At 46.0% G+C, this 16,040-nt stretch overlaps 1 protein-coding gene across 1 annotated transcript in view; it reads right to left on the minus strand.

The window, feature by feature from the left end:
• CTNNBL1 (catenin beta like 1) overlaps positions 1-16,040 on the minus strand; it is a 47,462-nt gene that overhangs the window by 3,493 nt on the left and 27,929 nt on the right. Inside the window, exons 12-15 of the mRNA XM_085079578.1 lie at positions 9,332-9,429; positions 8,194-8,274; positions 2,537-2,674; positions 1,879-1,951 (exon numbers count right to left, since the gene is read on the minus strand). Coding sequence (XP_084935704.1) covers positions 1,879-1,951; positions 2,537-2,674; positions 8,194-8,274; positions 9,332-9,429 — 390 coding nt within the window. The remainder of the gene's footprint in view (positions 1-1,878; positions 1,952-2,536; positions 2,675-8,193; positions 8,275-9,331; positions 9,430-16,040) is intronic.

Genomic DNA, 16,040 nt, shown 5'->3' on the forward strand with positions numbered 1-16,040 from the left:
CCACATCCAAATCCCTGCTCCAACCCCTTCCCTTCCCTAGGAAGCTGTGTCCAGGGAACTGACTCCTCCAGAGAAGCAGGTGCATGTCCCTGATGTCACTGCTGTTAAAAGCTGGTGCATCTGTGCTGACCACAGATGTGGATATAGGTGTGTAACTACTGAAAAGCTCAGATTTCAGAGCCTAGACTGTGGCTGAGCTCAGTGCTGCTCCTGCCTACTGGGTCCCACTGCAGGATTTCACAAGGACCCACTCAGAAATTTATCACTCGGGCTCTGACTATTGTCTCTGAAAGTCTCTAAAACTGGCAAGTACAAGAGCTGGGGAGAGCTGCAGTCAGAGCCCAAACTCTGTACCCATCCCTGCATTATTAACAAGCCAATGTGCCCCTTCAGGCAGAGAACGTGGTGCTGCTGAGAGCACCCAACCCAGCAAGACCCTGAGCTTGCAACACCCAATACAACCACGGAGAAAGTTTCACAATGCAAGTCACTGTCTGGGAAAGAACGAATCGGATGAAATTTTAATGCAGCTGCCCTCCAATTCAGCTTGGTATGTAAATCAACCACCCAGAGCCGTGACCGTGAGGTGTGCAAATCCAGTGAGGTGTGCAGACAACTCCCTCAGGGACCCACAGCCCTGGGCAAGTGTGGGAATCTGAACGCAGACGTGTGCCATACAACACATTGAAAAGGGGCGGTTTAGAGGCAGGAATTTTCAAGTATCATAATTAAAATCAGAGAAGACAGCCTATGTAGCCCCCCTGCTCACCAGCAGGCATTAATTTGCACTTTGTGGCCATGGACAAGGGCCAAAGAGATTGCCTATAGCTGCAGGTAATCTCACACTGTCAGAAAATCACTCTTAATTTCGTCAAACCAGCCATCCCTTCTGATCCCCTTTTTACTGCACATGAGAAGGGAGAAAACCTACAGGTTCTGCAGAAAATAAACTGTGTGTACCTGCCAGTGTTGAAGTGAGGGAAAGAAAAGCCCAGAAGAATACTGTTGCTCCCAAAGACTGCAGAAACACTGAAACACATCCCACAGCCCAGTACCCCAGAAATGCTGCCAACCTTCCTCTGCCTCCAGAAGAAAACCAGACTCCTCGCCCCACACTGAAAACAACACAGCCCCTTTAGAGCAGGCACATTCCATAGGAAAGCATCTTCCTTGGGCAGTTCTGGTTCCTTGCTGCTCCCACTAAGCCTCTCAGCTCCAAGGATCCACAGGAAGAGGCTGAGTCCTGCCCTCCTCTCCCCCAGTTCCACTGGCTGCTGCTGCTGAAGGACAGCAGGCTGCAGAGCAAGGCCACAGCTCAAATAGGCATTGCTCTAATTCACCATAAGCATTAAAAATAACAAGCAGCACTTTAAAACTGGGATTGCAAATCACAACAGCTACATTTTAAAGCTATGGAGGATACTTTAATGCTATAATCCATATTAATCTGACACTAAGAACAAGACAAATACACCACGGGTACTAATATGGTGCAGATGGTAAAATGCAGGGCAATGTTAATGAAAGATGAGACTCCACTATTCTTCCCTCTAGCAGGCATGTACACTTCCCTTAAATATTTACTCTCACATTAATGTCAGCAGTGAATTCCAGCCATGCTGGGGCTGATTGAAGCGTGGAGTGATGTGCTGTTCTCTGACAGCAGCTACAGCAAGTGTCCTAACTTGGAGGCAAAGCAAAGCACGCCACTAATCAGGGTGATTCCAGCCCTGCCAGGATCTCAGAACACTGCTCAGCTGCTGCCTGGAGATGCTCAGGAAGCCAAGGAGAATTACATGTGAAGGCTCATCCTGCAAAGCAATGACCAAGCTGTCCCTGGTAGCGATGAGACACTTGCACAGGGACATCTCTACTCACCCTTCAGGATGTGTCGAACAATTTTAATGGAGCTGCCTCTCATGTTCAAGATCTGGTGGACTCTCTGACGAATCTGATGGGGAGTAGGAAAGAGAAGAAAGTGATCTTCAATGCAATCCAAGTCCATGCACAGCCCCACTTTTTCCCACTTTGAGGGATGAGCAGAGACCTGAGCACCACAAAAACCAACTCAGTCTTGGCTGCCCTCAGTATCTGCTGAGGAACACCCAGGAAGGCACATGGCACAGAAATAAGAATGCATTCACAAATTCCAATGTATTCACAGATGAAGCAGAGATGCAGCATTTTGCACAGACCAAGAAAAGCTGTAGCTGTGCTTTTGTGAGACCTCCCAAGAGCACATCCCTTTCCACAACTCCCTCAGCAATGGCTTCAACAGGGCCTTTCCATTTCAAGCCCTGACCTCGCTCTTGCAGGTTATATGAATTTAGTGACAAAAATCAGCTTCTGTCCCCACCAATGCCCTCCTATCTGCTGCAACTTGTATGGACACAAGTGAAATAAACAGGAGGTTTCCTCCCAAAAAGGGAATTAGAGAGACAATTACTCAACGCAGCAGCATTTGCAAGGATTTAGAGCCTTGTCTGCACCACGAATGGAAACACAGATGATCTTCCACCCCTGCACAAAGCTTTACCTGGGGAACATTGGCATTACAGATCTCTGCCATGATGTAACAGATGAGCTGCAGCACAAAGAGCCCAGCATCCAGACGACGGAGATAGAATTCATCTTCCATGTCATCGTCTATGATCTCTCCTCGACGCACCATGTCCTGTAAAGCCACACAAAGGAAAGGTGTGAGGATTCTCTCAGAGCACTTCCCATTAGGAGTGGCAAAATATTGGTGGAATTTGTGTTTTTTTAAGAACTGTTTTGTTCCCCCAAACGTTATCATCTACATATTTCTCACCAAAGAAGTATTTTTAACAATTCATTTAAATTCACAAAACATTTAATTCAGTTTTGAAGAAGGTTTTGCTTTTGCTGGTCATGAAGTGTGTCCATCTGCAAGTTAAAATTTTAATTTAAACATAGAAATTACATTTCTACATTGAGAGGTGAGAGTGTGTGACTATGGAACAGACCCATGTATCCATGATTTACAAGTTCTTTGTGAGAATGGAACAAAACCTGCTCTTTAACTGGCCATCTGAGGGTGCTGTTTGGCAGTGCAGAACATGACTCCAGCACATTCAAAGACCTACCAGGCTTCCAGCTTCATCATCAACTGATGGATGAGAAAAGACATCTGCAAATCCCACACAAGGACAGTTTTTCCATGCCCAGCCAGGCTTTTCCAGCTGTGTTTGTAACAGGTACCACAAGGGCAGACCCGGGCCAGGGTTTTTTAGCCAAAAAGTCCCACAACCCACCATCCATCCTTCTTCTGTATATGAGTTTCACCAGTGAGACCTGCCCAGATGGAGGCCAGGTGAAGAATGCAAGAAGCCATTCCAATCCTCCATTCCATTCCAGCCCTCATGCCCAGAAAGCCCATCTTCTTCAAAACACTGTCAAGAGCCACCTGGCAGCGAGCTCAGAGCAGCCTCTTCCGAGCTGGCCCTGGGGACATGCCTGCACTCCATCCTCATGGGGACCGACAGGCCCAAACAACTGTGTTACATGTCACATTCTGCATTTTGGGGTTTGTCTTCTGGTTACATTCTTAAACAAAGGAAGCAGCTCGTCAGCCCTGTGAGCTCACTGCAGCTCTGTGATTTATTCCGCAGCCGTCTGGCAGGTGGGCGCACGCTGGCGGAGCAATATTTCCTCATTAGAGCCATCACCTGCGAGCGCTCCGTACCTGCAACGCTCCACAGGACGCGCCTCCTCGGGCACACGTGCTCCAGGCACACACACACACAAGGTCACCAGCACCAAAGCTGACTGAGGCTGCCAAATTTTGCTGTTGTGTCAAGCCAAGCCCTCACATCTAATGGTGAGCTGGGAGTTTTAGGGACAAGAAGGAAAACGAGTCCTGTGCAACTCTCTCTGGAGGGGTGTAATGGATGCTCCTTGGATAGAAATCTGATGGAGTGACTTAGACAGCTGATTCTCACTTACTCCAGAAAGGGAGAGGAAAGCTCAGGTAATGAAATACTTCTCCTTTCCTCCCAGAAATCCAGTCTGCTAGTAAAAGAACAAGTTTAAAAGCCAGTACTTTCTTAATCATGCTGTGAAATCAACTGCTTTGGCTACACTCAGATGTGATGCTTTACCATCAGATCCTGAAGACTCCAACACATGCACAACTCTCATTTACTACAGGTTTTCAAAACCATGGGCACAGGCATGACCAGGCAAAGCCTGCATGTGAACTCTTGCCAGTAAATAGAAAAATCCAATTTTGTTCAGAGAGTGATTTCCCTCACCCTACATCCATGACAAATGGCTCAAAGCTGGTCTCTAAAGCTAAACGATGATGAGTTTGGCTAGGCAGAGAGCTGAATACTGACTGAATTATAAAAAAACACATTCAAGAAAGACAATACACTCACCCCTAAACCACCACTCACACTCCACACTGCACACAGCCTCACTGGCTGCTCTGCCCAGTAATGCTAAATTCTTGAGCAAAAAAACATCCACAGGCCAGGACTCTGAATCTCCAGAGCAAGAAACAAAGGCCAGGTCTGCTCTGTATTCTGCTCTGAGCACAGAGATCACAGGAGCTGGATCCAGGCAGCTGCGGTCTTGATTACACAGCGGCGGCAGCTCTAACAGCCCCTCTCGGCAGAGAAGATTATTTTGTGCCAGTAAATTAAGCAGATATGAATTAGAAGACAAGTACAGTTTTAAGGTGCCTTTTCACAGTCCTTTTTTTTTTTTTTTTTTAAACCACAGCCACCCTTTCAGTGCTAATCTGCCTCCAGTACAGTACCAAGCAGCCCCCTTCCCACTTGGTCTCTCTTTCAAAGCTGTCAGTCGCTAACCTCCAAATGAGCGCTCAGGTGCCATTTCTAATCTGCCAGCAATATGTACTGAGATGCCCCTTGCTGATGGGAGAAGACAGCAATAAGATGGGCTTCTCTGAAGCTAAAATGAGCTTCTCTCACACTAATGAGGCAGGACTGACAGGCCTCGAGGTGTCAAGTAGAGACTCCAAGCCTAAAGATGCGATGGATGTGCCAATGCTGTACCAAAGTTCACACTGCTCCACACAGGCACTGGAGGAGATTTCTGCATCATCCTCCCTCCTCATCTATCACTCACCTTCCAGCAAGCACTGGGCAGAGCAAAAGGAATGGGTACTTAATCAAGAACAAAGAACACCTCCAGCATCCTGGTTTTACATCCTCACCACATGGAACAGCAAAGACAATCCAGGAGGACAGAAATGCGTACATTCCAAATAGCTGTGCACTGAAACAACCACCACAATGTGCCTTTTACTCTGAGGATGGAGTCTCTGTATCACTGGGGAAGGCTGAGGGATGCAAGACATGCTCAGGAGGTGCCTTCAGATCACACACTAAGAGCCACACTCACAGCCACCACGTCCTGCCCTCGGCACAGCTCCAGGCAATTTGGCCTTTCTACACCAAACTGAAAGGATGGGCTGACACAAATCCCCACCTGTTATCCCCACCTGTGGATACCATACTCATCCTAGGAGTTCCACCTCTTCCTTTCAAGGATGGAGTGGCTGAGCTGTAGCACAATTAGCATGTAATTTGTAAGTCATTATAGCACAAAGTGTCTGGTGAGAATATTTTATTGAATAAACCTGATGAGCATAATTTTCTGTGGAACTATAAAAATATTAAACTATCTCTTGTCATTTCCTACCATCTTTAGAGATCATCAAGGCTATTGCTGCCACCCATAATTATACCTCATTTTAAAGAGAGGTAAAGGCCACAGGATGTTGCACCGTTTCCTACAGAAATAATTAAAGAAATTGAGAGGAGAACAAGATATTTTCATTAACTAAAAACTCTGAGAAAAGTGCTAAGACAGGCATCAGGTGTTGGAGATAGTGCTCTCATGGACTTTGCTCCTGGGTTTCACATGGCAATTAGGATAATCACCAAGTTATCACCTCTGAACCCTTCTGAACAGATTCCACTGAAGCAAACAAGAGGGTAACACTGAGAAGGGGCTCAGTAATCTCATCCTTTTTCACAGTCCAGATTAGGGTGCACTTTTATTACAACTGTTCCTCCTCAAAAGAGCTGGCTTCAGAAATTCCTCCCCTCCCTTCCACCCTCAACTATTCCCCCACTATCACTGCCATGGGCTGAAAAGCAGGGCTATAAACCAGATCACTAAAATAAGCCAAGCTAAAAGAAATAAAAAGGAGGAGAACTGCAAGAGCAGGAGCTTCTTATGCCAGCTGCACTACTAAAGATAAAGCACTCAGTCATTCCTTGTGTAATCAGCTTTTCACTCCTTGTAATGCAAGACTTACACCAGGATACTCTGTCCATCAGACTTGGATCTTGCTCTCGCCAGTGTAGGCTGAACCTGTAAAATCTCACCAAGTTTCATTTTTCTATGGGGCAGGGAGAAAGGTGAGGATCTGTATACCACATTTTGGGGTACTATGTCCTCTGTTCCCAGGGGAAGGTCAAAAGCCTCCCAGTGGCAGAGCAGAGTTTCTCAAGTGTTCATACAATCTACCTCAGTCTTTCATGTGCCACAACAAGGAACATTAAAGTGCCCCATAAATCCTGCCACAGCCAGACAGTGCTGTGATATGACATGTCATATCACAGAATGGTGGCTTCTGCCCAATTCTGTGTGGGGAAAATGCTTGAGCCACTTCAGATCTTAGGAGACCATGTCCCACTGACCATCTGACAATGCTACAAAATAAAGCAAACGATAATTCTCCAAGAATATTCCAAGCTAGGAATGAACTTCATATTTTATATATGTTGTGTCCAATATGTTGCATCCATGGGATGCTTCTGCAAAATCCTATTAGTTCTAATACGAGGTAAAGAATTGAGGTCCATTTATTCTGAACACAGGAGGAGAATCTGAGGTTCCTTACTTTAACTTCTTTTATGCATTAGTAGACATGAACGGGTTAATATTATTAATTGAAGAGCTTCCACAAAAGCTTCTTCTCACTCAAATTCCCTCCACTCCTGCTTTGTGCTGGCTGTTTGCTACAGATGTTAACGTTTGCAGGCTGCTCCAGAGTGTTCCTGGATAAAGGGCACGTAGTCTCACACTGCATGTGGTATTTTAGGGCTCTGTACAGCTGCTCCAGCACACTACAAGGCTTCAACTGAAAAAATCCATTCTGGTTTTTGAATTCTAAAACCCCCACACTAACAACAAAATGTAAAGAACAAATAATTTCTTGCCCTGTTCCGAGGAGGAAGGACAGAGCATGGAAGGAAAGAAGGAAAGGGTAAATGCTGTTTTCCTCCAGACCACTGCTCAGTGGTGACGCTGCCACTGTCCATATGGAGCCTGAGTGCTGGCAGCAAAAGCAGCTCCATTCATCACTCACTCCCGTGCCTCTTTGAGCAGCAGCAGCGCTCTGATGCCCTCGGAATGTTTGGCAGTGCCCAGAGAAGCAGCCTTGGCAGTGGGCAAGCAGCTGTTTGTCGGGGCCTGGCGGGGGGCTGCTGCCCATGGCACGCGGAGCGCGCGGTGTGCAAGACGGCAGCTGCAGCCATTGCTCTCCGTCGGTGCTAATCAATCTCACACCCTCCCCAGCACTGATACAGATAATCTTGTGGGAAGCTGGCCAAGCTCGCTAACAGCTCTGCAAGCTGCTTCCTGACTCCAGCCGCTCGTTCCCTTTCAAAAGGTCTGTTCCAGCTTCAGTTCCAAGAAAGTGCTGTGCAGTACCAAGGCTCGTGTCACTCAAACATTCACTGCTGGTGTGCAGAGAGCACACAAGCCCTTGGCTGCACCTCAGCCAACTCATCAACACAGACACTTTCTCGCCACTGATCACAACTCTACAGGCCAGGGTAGGAGGCCTTGCACATTATCATGTAATTGTCTCTCTGCATTTCACCTGCTCTCCATCTGCCAAACCAAGCAGGACTGCAGCCAGGTAAAAGTGAAAGCAAATTGAAGCACAGACTTAGGTACTTCTAGTAAAATTCACTCTAAGAGACAGCCAGAAGCGCTTGTTGTAGAGAAATTCTTGGCCCATTTTATCTGAGGTTACCTAGGTCTTGGAGAGTAAGGCAATGGGAATTAAGCAGAGATAGGAGGGCACATCTGAGAATAGTGACTGGTTGAGCCAGAAGTCCTGTGCAGATGACATGGCTGTGCAGAGGTGTTACAGACATGACATGGCAAAACTTAAGCAATACATACATGTTTCTCCCCATCAATCTTCTTATCAGCTGCCTGCATTGCATCCAGGTACTTAAAATACAGTTCCATCAGCCTATCAACCTGCAAGAGCAGAAGAGAGATAGGTAAGCAAGAAAAAAAGAACAATGCAATCATCTTCAATCCTTCATGCAATTTTGTTTTCCTCCCAGCTTCAGCCTTCACAGAGCAACAGGCAGCTCTGTCCCTCCCGGGAAGGAACATGTTACAGAAGGAGGGTACAAGTGCTGGTCGGATGAGCACGCTGAGGCTGCAGGCGTTTGGATGTAATCCCATATGGGAACACAGTCCCATCAGTGCCAGATAAACGGCAGCAAACAGACACGTGTCCCCAGCTCACTCTCTGGGCTCTGGTCCTCCAGGCTCCTGGCTTCCCCAGCAGACTTGTCTATCTGTGCTGGATGTTCCAGCTCTCCCAGTCTCCTCTGAACTGTGTTAGGGCAACTAAAATCTTATCTAGTAATTATCTACAATTGGTAGAACAGGTTATGAAAAACACCTTTAAAACACACTAATGAGGAATACTAAGGAACCAGTATTTTCCCAGTGGCAGAATTTACAAATCCCTTGGGATCCCTGGTTTGCAAAAGCTGCTATTTCTCTTCTGCAAAGCTTTGATCTATCCACCACCATGTAAATATTTTGGGAAGAATTTCCCAGAGCAAACACCACTAAAGTGAAACATCCTAGGAGAGAAGTGGGGAATGTTAAATGTGTACCACAGCAACTCCTAAACTCCCTGCAAAAGAGCTCCACCAGACACACTGGCACCTTTCCACGCTGTCCTCATTTCAGAGCCAGCACAATGTTACACCACATATTGTCTTCTATGGCCAGGTTTCAGCAGAGACATAACCCAGGACAGAATTGCTACTACCATATGCAAGAACACCAGAACACAAGAGCACAGGTGATGTGGAGGACATGAACTGAATGTCCAGTTTTGCAGTTTGTAGATACAATGTGAATGGGAGAACAAAGGTCTGTGACAGCACAAGTCTCTGCAGGTAGGTATGATGATGGCTTTCCCTAACTCAGTGAGTGCACCAGGCACCCTGCCCTGATCAAGAACCCTCCCAACCTGGCAGCCCAGAGACTGAGACACACATTCAGCACTCACCTTCTCACTGTCATTCTCGGTGAATTTATTCAGTAACCGTGTCCTCTGCTGCCCTCTCAGGTTTCGCAGAAGGGAGGCCAGGATGGAACAGACATGTTCTAGAAATAAAAACCAAAAACTGCATGCTGAGGTCAGGAAGAGGAGCTTATTTCCCTCTGTAACATGCCATTAAACTTACTATTAGCACTCTGGTGTGTAGCTGTTGATAAGTAGAACCCTGGTTCCTTCCCATCACAGTGAGAGGAGACAGAGCCACAAGCCATGTTTGCAGGGAGCACAGATAACTCCTCATTCCAGCCCAGCCAGTGAGGTCTCCTCCTCCTCTGCCTCAGGGACCTAAAGCACCTTACACAGAGCACAAGTTCCACCCTGGTTTCCTCCCCAGGCCATGCACCTGCCCAGCAGTGCACATGTTTTGGGACCCTCCATCACAGCCTAAAGCCACCACATGCTGCCTCCTCTTTTGGGCCTAAAGGAGCCATGGCCAAAGCCAGCACTGACACCCAAATGACCCTCAGGTCACCAAAGCAGGGACAGCTACTGAAACAAGAGAGCTGGGGAAAGGGAATAACTGTTATCCTGCAGAGAATGAAGTGGTATGAGCTAGTGGAAAAATCCTCAAACCAACCACTTTCACTTACAGAAAATCCCATCAATGAATATAAATGGGCCACAACAAACCAGGAACGACCAAATAAACATGTTTACAGCCTTCTCAATTGCACTTGGGGGTCATATTTCTCAGCACAAACCAAGGAGACAAGTAAAAAGTCAAGGCTGCAAGCATACAGGAGACACCTGCATCAATGTCCCACCACTCTGAGAGGTAACTGAGCCACTCGCCTCGAGCCCAAGCACAATAGTGCAAGGCAAAGAAGAAGGGCTTGAGTTTCTCTCCCTTTCCAAACCACTCAGTACTACTTTCCACCTGCAGGTCTGCATTAAACACAGAGCTGGTGGTTTAGACACTCCAGCTTCTCCAAGATGTCCTCACTGTAATCTTGCTGATTAACACTGATGAAAATTAATGGCCACAAACACTTCTTCACCCATGGTGGTGCAGAGCAAAGGGGCCTCAAGTTTTGATATTTTCAGAGGGGGAAACACAGCGTGCAGAGAGGGATCACCATCTTATTGCTGTCATACCATGCACTTCCTCAGCACTGCCCATCCTGAAGCCATGAGCAGCCTTGATTGATCAGTCCAGCACAAAGAATGAGCAACACCACTGTGTTTGCTGGGAGCTCCTGCTCTGCCCGGGCCCTGGAAGGTGAGGGCACTCGGGCTGCCTGGCCAGGGTGTCTGTGCTCCCTGCTGCACGGATTATCTGCATCCTGCACAAGGGCAGCACGAGGAGAGGCTGCACAGGCGCATGCAGCCCCCCCTCCCCATTTCATTAGCTGCTTATAAATGGAGCTTCCTTTTCGAAACAGATTTCTGCCTGAGGTGGTGTCAATTTTTCATGTTCCAAGGAGATTGGGAGTGCTGCCGGCAGGAGGAGCAGGCAGATAACAGGTTTATCGGGTGGCCGCACCGTGTGGCTGCTCCGTCATTCCGACAGGCTAACGGGGGTGAAGGATGGCTCAGGGGGTGCCAGTGCATGCTCTCACTGCACAGAAACTGCTACTCCACAAAAGGCAACACCAAATTAAGTGTTGACATTAAAAGTGTTGTAAAAACCTTCAAGTTGTTGCGAGATCCCGTTTTCTTATGGTGAAAGAAATACAAAAAAACGAAGAATTTTTTTTCCCCTATATATCCGAACATACGCTCTGCTAGTTTAGGAAGAAGCCAGCATTTTGTATGTCACACTATTTTTTTCCCCAGCCTTCTTTTTTTGGAAGTGTTGACACAGCATTTTAGTAGTAGTATTCTCACCAATGATCTATCTTCATTGCTTTTTTTCTAATATTCCTTTACTAGGAAATGTATTTTAGCCATCATTTTTGCTTTGGTGGTCATATGCAGATATTTATCCATTTTATCAATAAAATCTTTAAAACTACTGACAAGTCTAAAGGAGCTGACACAGAGATTTTGAGAACAAGGTTATTCTTTCAACGTATCACTGCAGAAAATCCAGGAAATATTTAGTTGCCTAGTCAAAATGTTCAGAGAAATATTTTACAGAAGTATTTCTGAACTATCTAAACTGGCTTTTTATCAGCTTCCTGGAAAAAAATGCACTAGTGTGCTTTATGCTGCCTCCTCAAAATCAAGGCTATGCCTTGATTTGATGTAAGTCCTGACCCAAGAAACACAAGCATCCATGGGCAAGGACACTGACCAAAATGACGGCAAAGCCTGATGGGATGAGTGGCTGAATCCACGATTTGATGGATTAAAGTGTTTGCACAGCCTTGGGAAGGCAGAAACACTAACCTTGGGGTGCAGGCTCCCACAGATGGGGTCTCACCATTTTCCCACGGACTGACCCAATCTCCATCTCCCATGTGCAACATTGTAAAAGCCATAAACACAATATTTGCTCAGGGTCAGATCTCCGTTGGGAAATGATGAGTGGCTGGTGCTGTTCTGAGTCCCCAGAACGAAGCTGCCCAGCTTTGATCTCAGTGCAGACAGAGGCCACGAGCTGTGCATTGCCCCAGGGTGAAGCCACAGGCAGCCTCCCTGGTACAGAATATTCTAGGAGTTTGTCCCTAAGAATGTAACACTCAGCCAAAGTCCACAGCACCTGCACAAAACGCATCACTTCCAGGGAGCGCACAGACAAGGCCAGAGGCAGAGGTTGCTGCTGAGCCCCATTTCAAAGAACGACTAAATGTGATTCCTTTGAGAAGCAAACATCAAACTGAGCTGTGCTCAGCACCACAAAGGTGAGGTGTGCTCAGCACCACCTGCCTTCACAAAAATAACAGGTACCAGCTGGCAGCTACTATGCATCAAGAACAACTTTTTTTATGCAAACATCCCAAAATCCCCTAAAATTCATCAATGTGTGAGGATGGAAGGCTTCTGTCTCATCAGCCAGTAGCACTGCTGCTGCCCCATGGCTGGCTCACCTTCAAGCCCTGCCACTCCCCATGAACCCAATCCTGCAGGACACCATGCCAGACACATCCCTGACTCTAGGAGGTCATAGCCCATGTGCTTCCCACAGCATCACCAGGGTCCTGCTTAGCCCAGAATCACCCCAAGCTCTCAGGAGCCTTTCTCTCTCCAGACAGGCACAGAGACTTCAGCATGCAAGCAGTGTTTAAAACACCCTAATTAGATCGATCTTGACTTCAGCGCGGCGTGTTGGAATACAGATTAATCTATTCCATGGCTGGCACTGGCAGCTGCAGCAGCAGGAGGTCCTGTCAAATCAAGCTGTAACATTACACTCCTCTGCCTTTATTATCCCCACCCCCCCTTTTTCTTTTTTTTTTTCCTTTTTACATCTCATTATAATGGACATCTGCCTGGCAGGGGAGGACGCTCAACAGTGAGGAAGAGGAGGCAAGCATCATACTGCAGGAAGGGGACAGTGGGCAGCTCTGGATGCCAGGGACAGCAGCCCATTGGATGATCTGGTGAACCCTGCAGAACACATTTAAGAGCCTTCTGTCCTGCAAAGAATGCTTAAAATAAATTGTAGATTCTAATTAGGAACAGGAAAATACTAGAAAAAAGCAAGCCAGCTCTTTGAGATGCTTCTACCCCTCCTACACACACAACTCTGTGGCTTTATGGCTGCTGGGAAACCTGGATGAAGCCATCAGCCTGTCCCAGGATTACAGGTGGCACTGGGTTGTGCTATTCCAATAGTGTAGCATCTGATAACCTGACTTGTTTTCATGTGCATTAATAATCTGCATTTTAGAAGAGTAACCCCCTAAAGTATCACTAGATTTTGCCAAGAAAAATCTTATCTTAAAACACTGGTACAAGCAAGAAACACCAATTTTATGGATGGGTAAAGGGGAGCCTGGGAGGATTGGAAAAGCTCCACATTCAACAGCCCTGGTGAGCTGGATCCAGTCATCAAGCTGAACATAAAACAAAATTCTTTCTATTGACTGAGAAAGTTTATTTTTCTGATGTTCTTGCAACAGAGCACGCTCACTTTAATTGAGATAAATTTAACCGTGTTCTCGGCATCATGGCTCACTCAAATCACAGGTTCCTGTCGGAGGGTGATGGTGAAATAACAAATTGGCATAATAAAGTTCTGTTTAAACAGACTGATGCTTTCCCCGGGTGCTCACTCCTCAAGACCACCATAAGAAAAACACTTGCTGCTGTCTGGCAGAGGGTGTTTAGTTAATACAGATAACTCCTTATCAGGCCGTGTTTCTGCTGCTGGCTTTTCACTTTCCCATGCCCAGGGAACCTGGTTCTGCAGCAGAGATTCATTCCAAGGGCTCTGCTGCTTTTAGTGCATGTCACAAAGGAGTAAGAGTATATTTACTAAGAAATGGGTTTTGTTGTTGTTTTTAAAGGGAGGGTATAGCTGAGGATCTCCAAAAGAGGCTTTGTTATTGATAGAGGGCAAACAAGCAAAACACCCCAGCGATAGGAATTCTCCTTTGGAAATTGGCTGAACTAATTCTCAGGTTATCAAATTAAGCATTCCTAAGTAAAACTGACATCTCAGACAAGAGAAGGCATTTAAATGAAGATGAATTGGACAAACATCCTTTTATAGTTCATTACACTCTCCAAGTGAGCAAAACTCGGCTGCAAATAACCATCCTGAGAAAGAGCAGGAGGATATACAGCCTGTCGAGCCAGCTATGATTGCTTCACTACAGACTCTCTAATTCAGGAGGAATTTGTGTTTTCTCCATTTTTAGCTCAGTGAGACTGCTCAAGAATTTCAAGACAGCATCCAATACTGTGACTTGACTGTGCCAAGAGCCACTGCACCCTTGTGGACAGGGATGACACTCTGACCCTCAGCTCTGCAATGGGAAGGTTTTGGGAATGCAGATGCTTGTAAAGCAGCCCCCACATTTCAAAAGTCACAACACTGAATTGTTACTTAAAATCTTACCCTCTATTCATGCCAAGAACCACCCAGACCCAGATTCCAGTCCATTCCCTGCAATCACAGACACTAAAGGGACCTCTCTGTTCAACCAGCTCACAACACAGAACCATGACATGGCACCTCCTACACAGTCAGGCTGGTTCTCTTTGTGGCTGTCCAACCCAGCTGGGCACTTACATGATTATTGTGACCTCACAGACACAGGAAAACTCTAAGCTGTTTCTGTCTTCAGCGGCAAAATATTTCTAGTTTGAGTTGCTTCACTGCCTCAGAAAAAGGGAAATTGCTTCCAATGAGTTTTTTCTCCCAAACCTAATATCCTAATATAATGATCTGTACAAACACAGGCAAAATTCAAGTGTAGATAATGTGCACTTAGTTAGACACCACAGGCCCAATCTTCAGGCTCAGATCATCCATAAAGATGGTTAAGAAATTTTCCCTTCCTTTTTTCCTAATTACATAGTGTACATAAAGCATAAATACATGCAGTTTGGATTTAAATTGTTCACAGACTCCCAAGAGTAAAATAATTTTTTAACACTGACAGTGTTTAAAATGTAGCTAACCAGCACTGACACCTTTATGCTAGCATTTAGAAAGGAAGAAATACATTACAGAGAAGTTACTTTTATCAAATTTAATTTGGATTATAAATTTCTGCAATAAATAAAAGCTCAGCAAGTCACATTGAGATTTTTTTTCACCAGGGTATTTATTATTTTGTCACATTCAGAACACCGCCTTAGAGACAATAAACCAAACATGGTTTTATAGACTATCTTTTATGCAAATAGCAACCCTGATACAAAATGAAGACAAGGGGATATTTTCCTACAACCATCAGATACATACAGAAAATCTGGTGCTCTAGAGATGCAGCACTGGATGTCCTGTGGGAGGTGAAGCACCTGGAGCCACAGCGGGTGCCAGGACCCCCAGCCTGGTGCCACTTCAGCCATTGCAGACAAAGGGACAGGCAGGACAAACCCTTTGGCAGAGCTGTTAGTACCTCACCCAGTGCTGGAGTATTTTAGCAAGGCTGTCCTTTAAGCAGCTGTAATTAGGCCCCAGGTTTCAGAGCCCACTGAGGATTTTGTGTTTGTCCCAGGCTGACACCATCCCAACAGCAACGCAGTGAGGGTGAGTACAGCCCAGCTTCTCAGAACTGCCTTAAATAAATACTGATGCCACTGCTGCAAAGTCATTCCAAAGATTCCTTTAAAGGAATTTTTTCCTCAATTTGGCATACACATGAAAGCTCTCCTAATAGAATATTGTTCTAATTAATTTTTTTAAAACAGATTGAATACAGGATGAAGTTGTATGAGAAAAGATGACAAGAGCAGACTGAACATGAACGTTCTTTTTGATCAATAAACGAAGAGATAACCAAAAAGCAGCATGTTCTTAGGACCAGAAGAGCACAGAGAGAACCAGTTGCATCATGCCACACCTGCACCATTTCCCTTAAAGCCAGAGGCACCCAGGAGCCTGTGTCATGTTCCCCACCAGGAGCAATTCCTGCATAGCTGGGGCAACACTCAGCAGAGTAAGAGCACACACTGTGCTGCTTACACCGTGTCAGGACAACAGTGTGACAGGCTCCAGGGAACCCTGTTGAATATCTCTATTACCTCCCATCATTAGAAATTCAGTAACTCACCTGCCCAGTGATGCAAAACAAAGAAAATTGGACTTACTACCACAGCC

The sequence above is a fragment of the Lichenostomus cassidix genome, chromosome 20 (genome assembly GCF_008360975.1).
Source record: "Lichenostomus cassidix isolate B80296 chromosome 20, HeHo_3.0, whole genome shotgun sequence".
Taxonomy (NCBI): Eukaryota; Metazoa; Chordata; class Aves; order Passeriformes; family Meliphagidae; genus Lichenostomus; species Lichenostomus cassidix.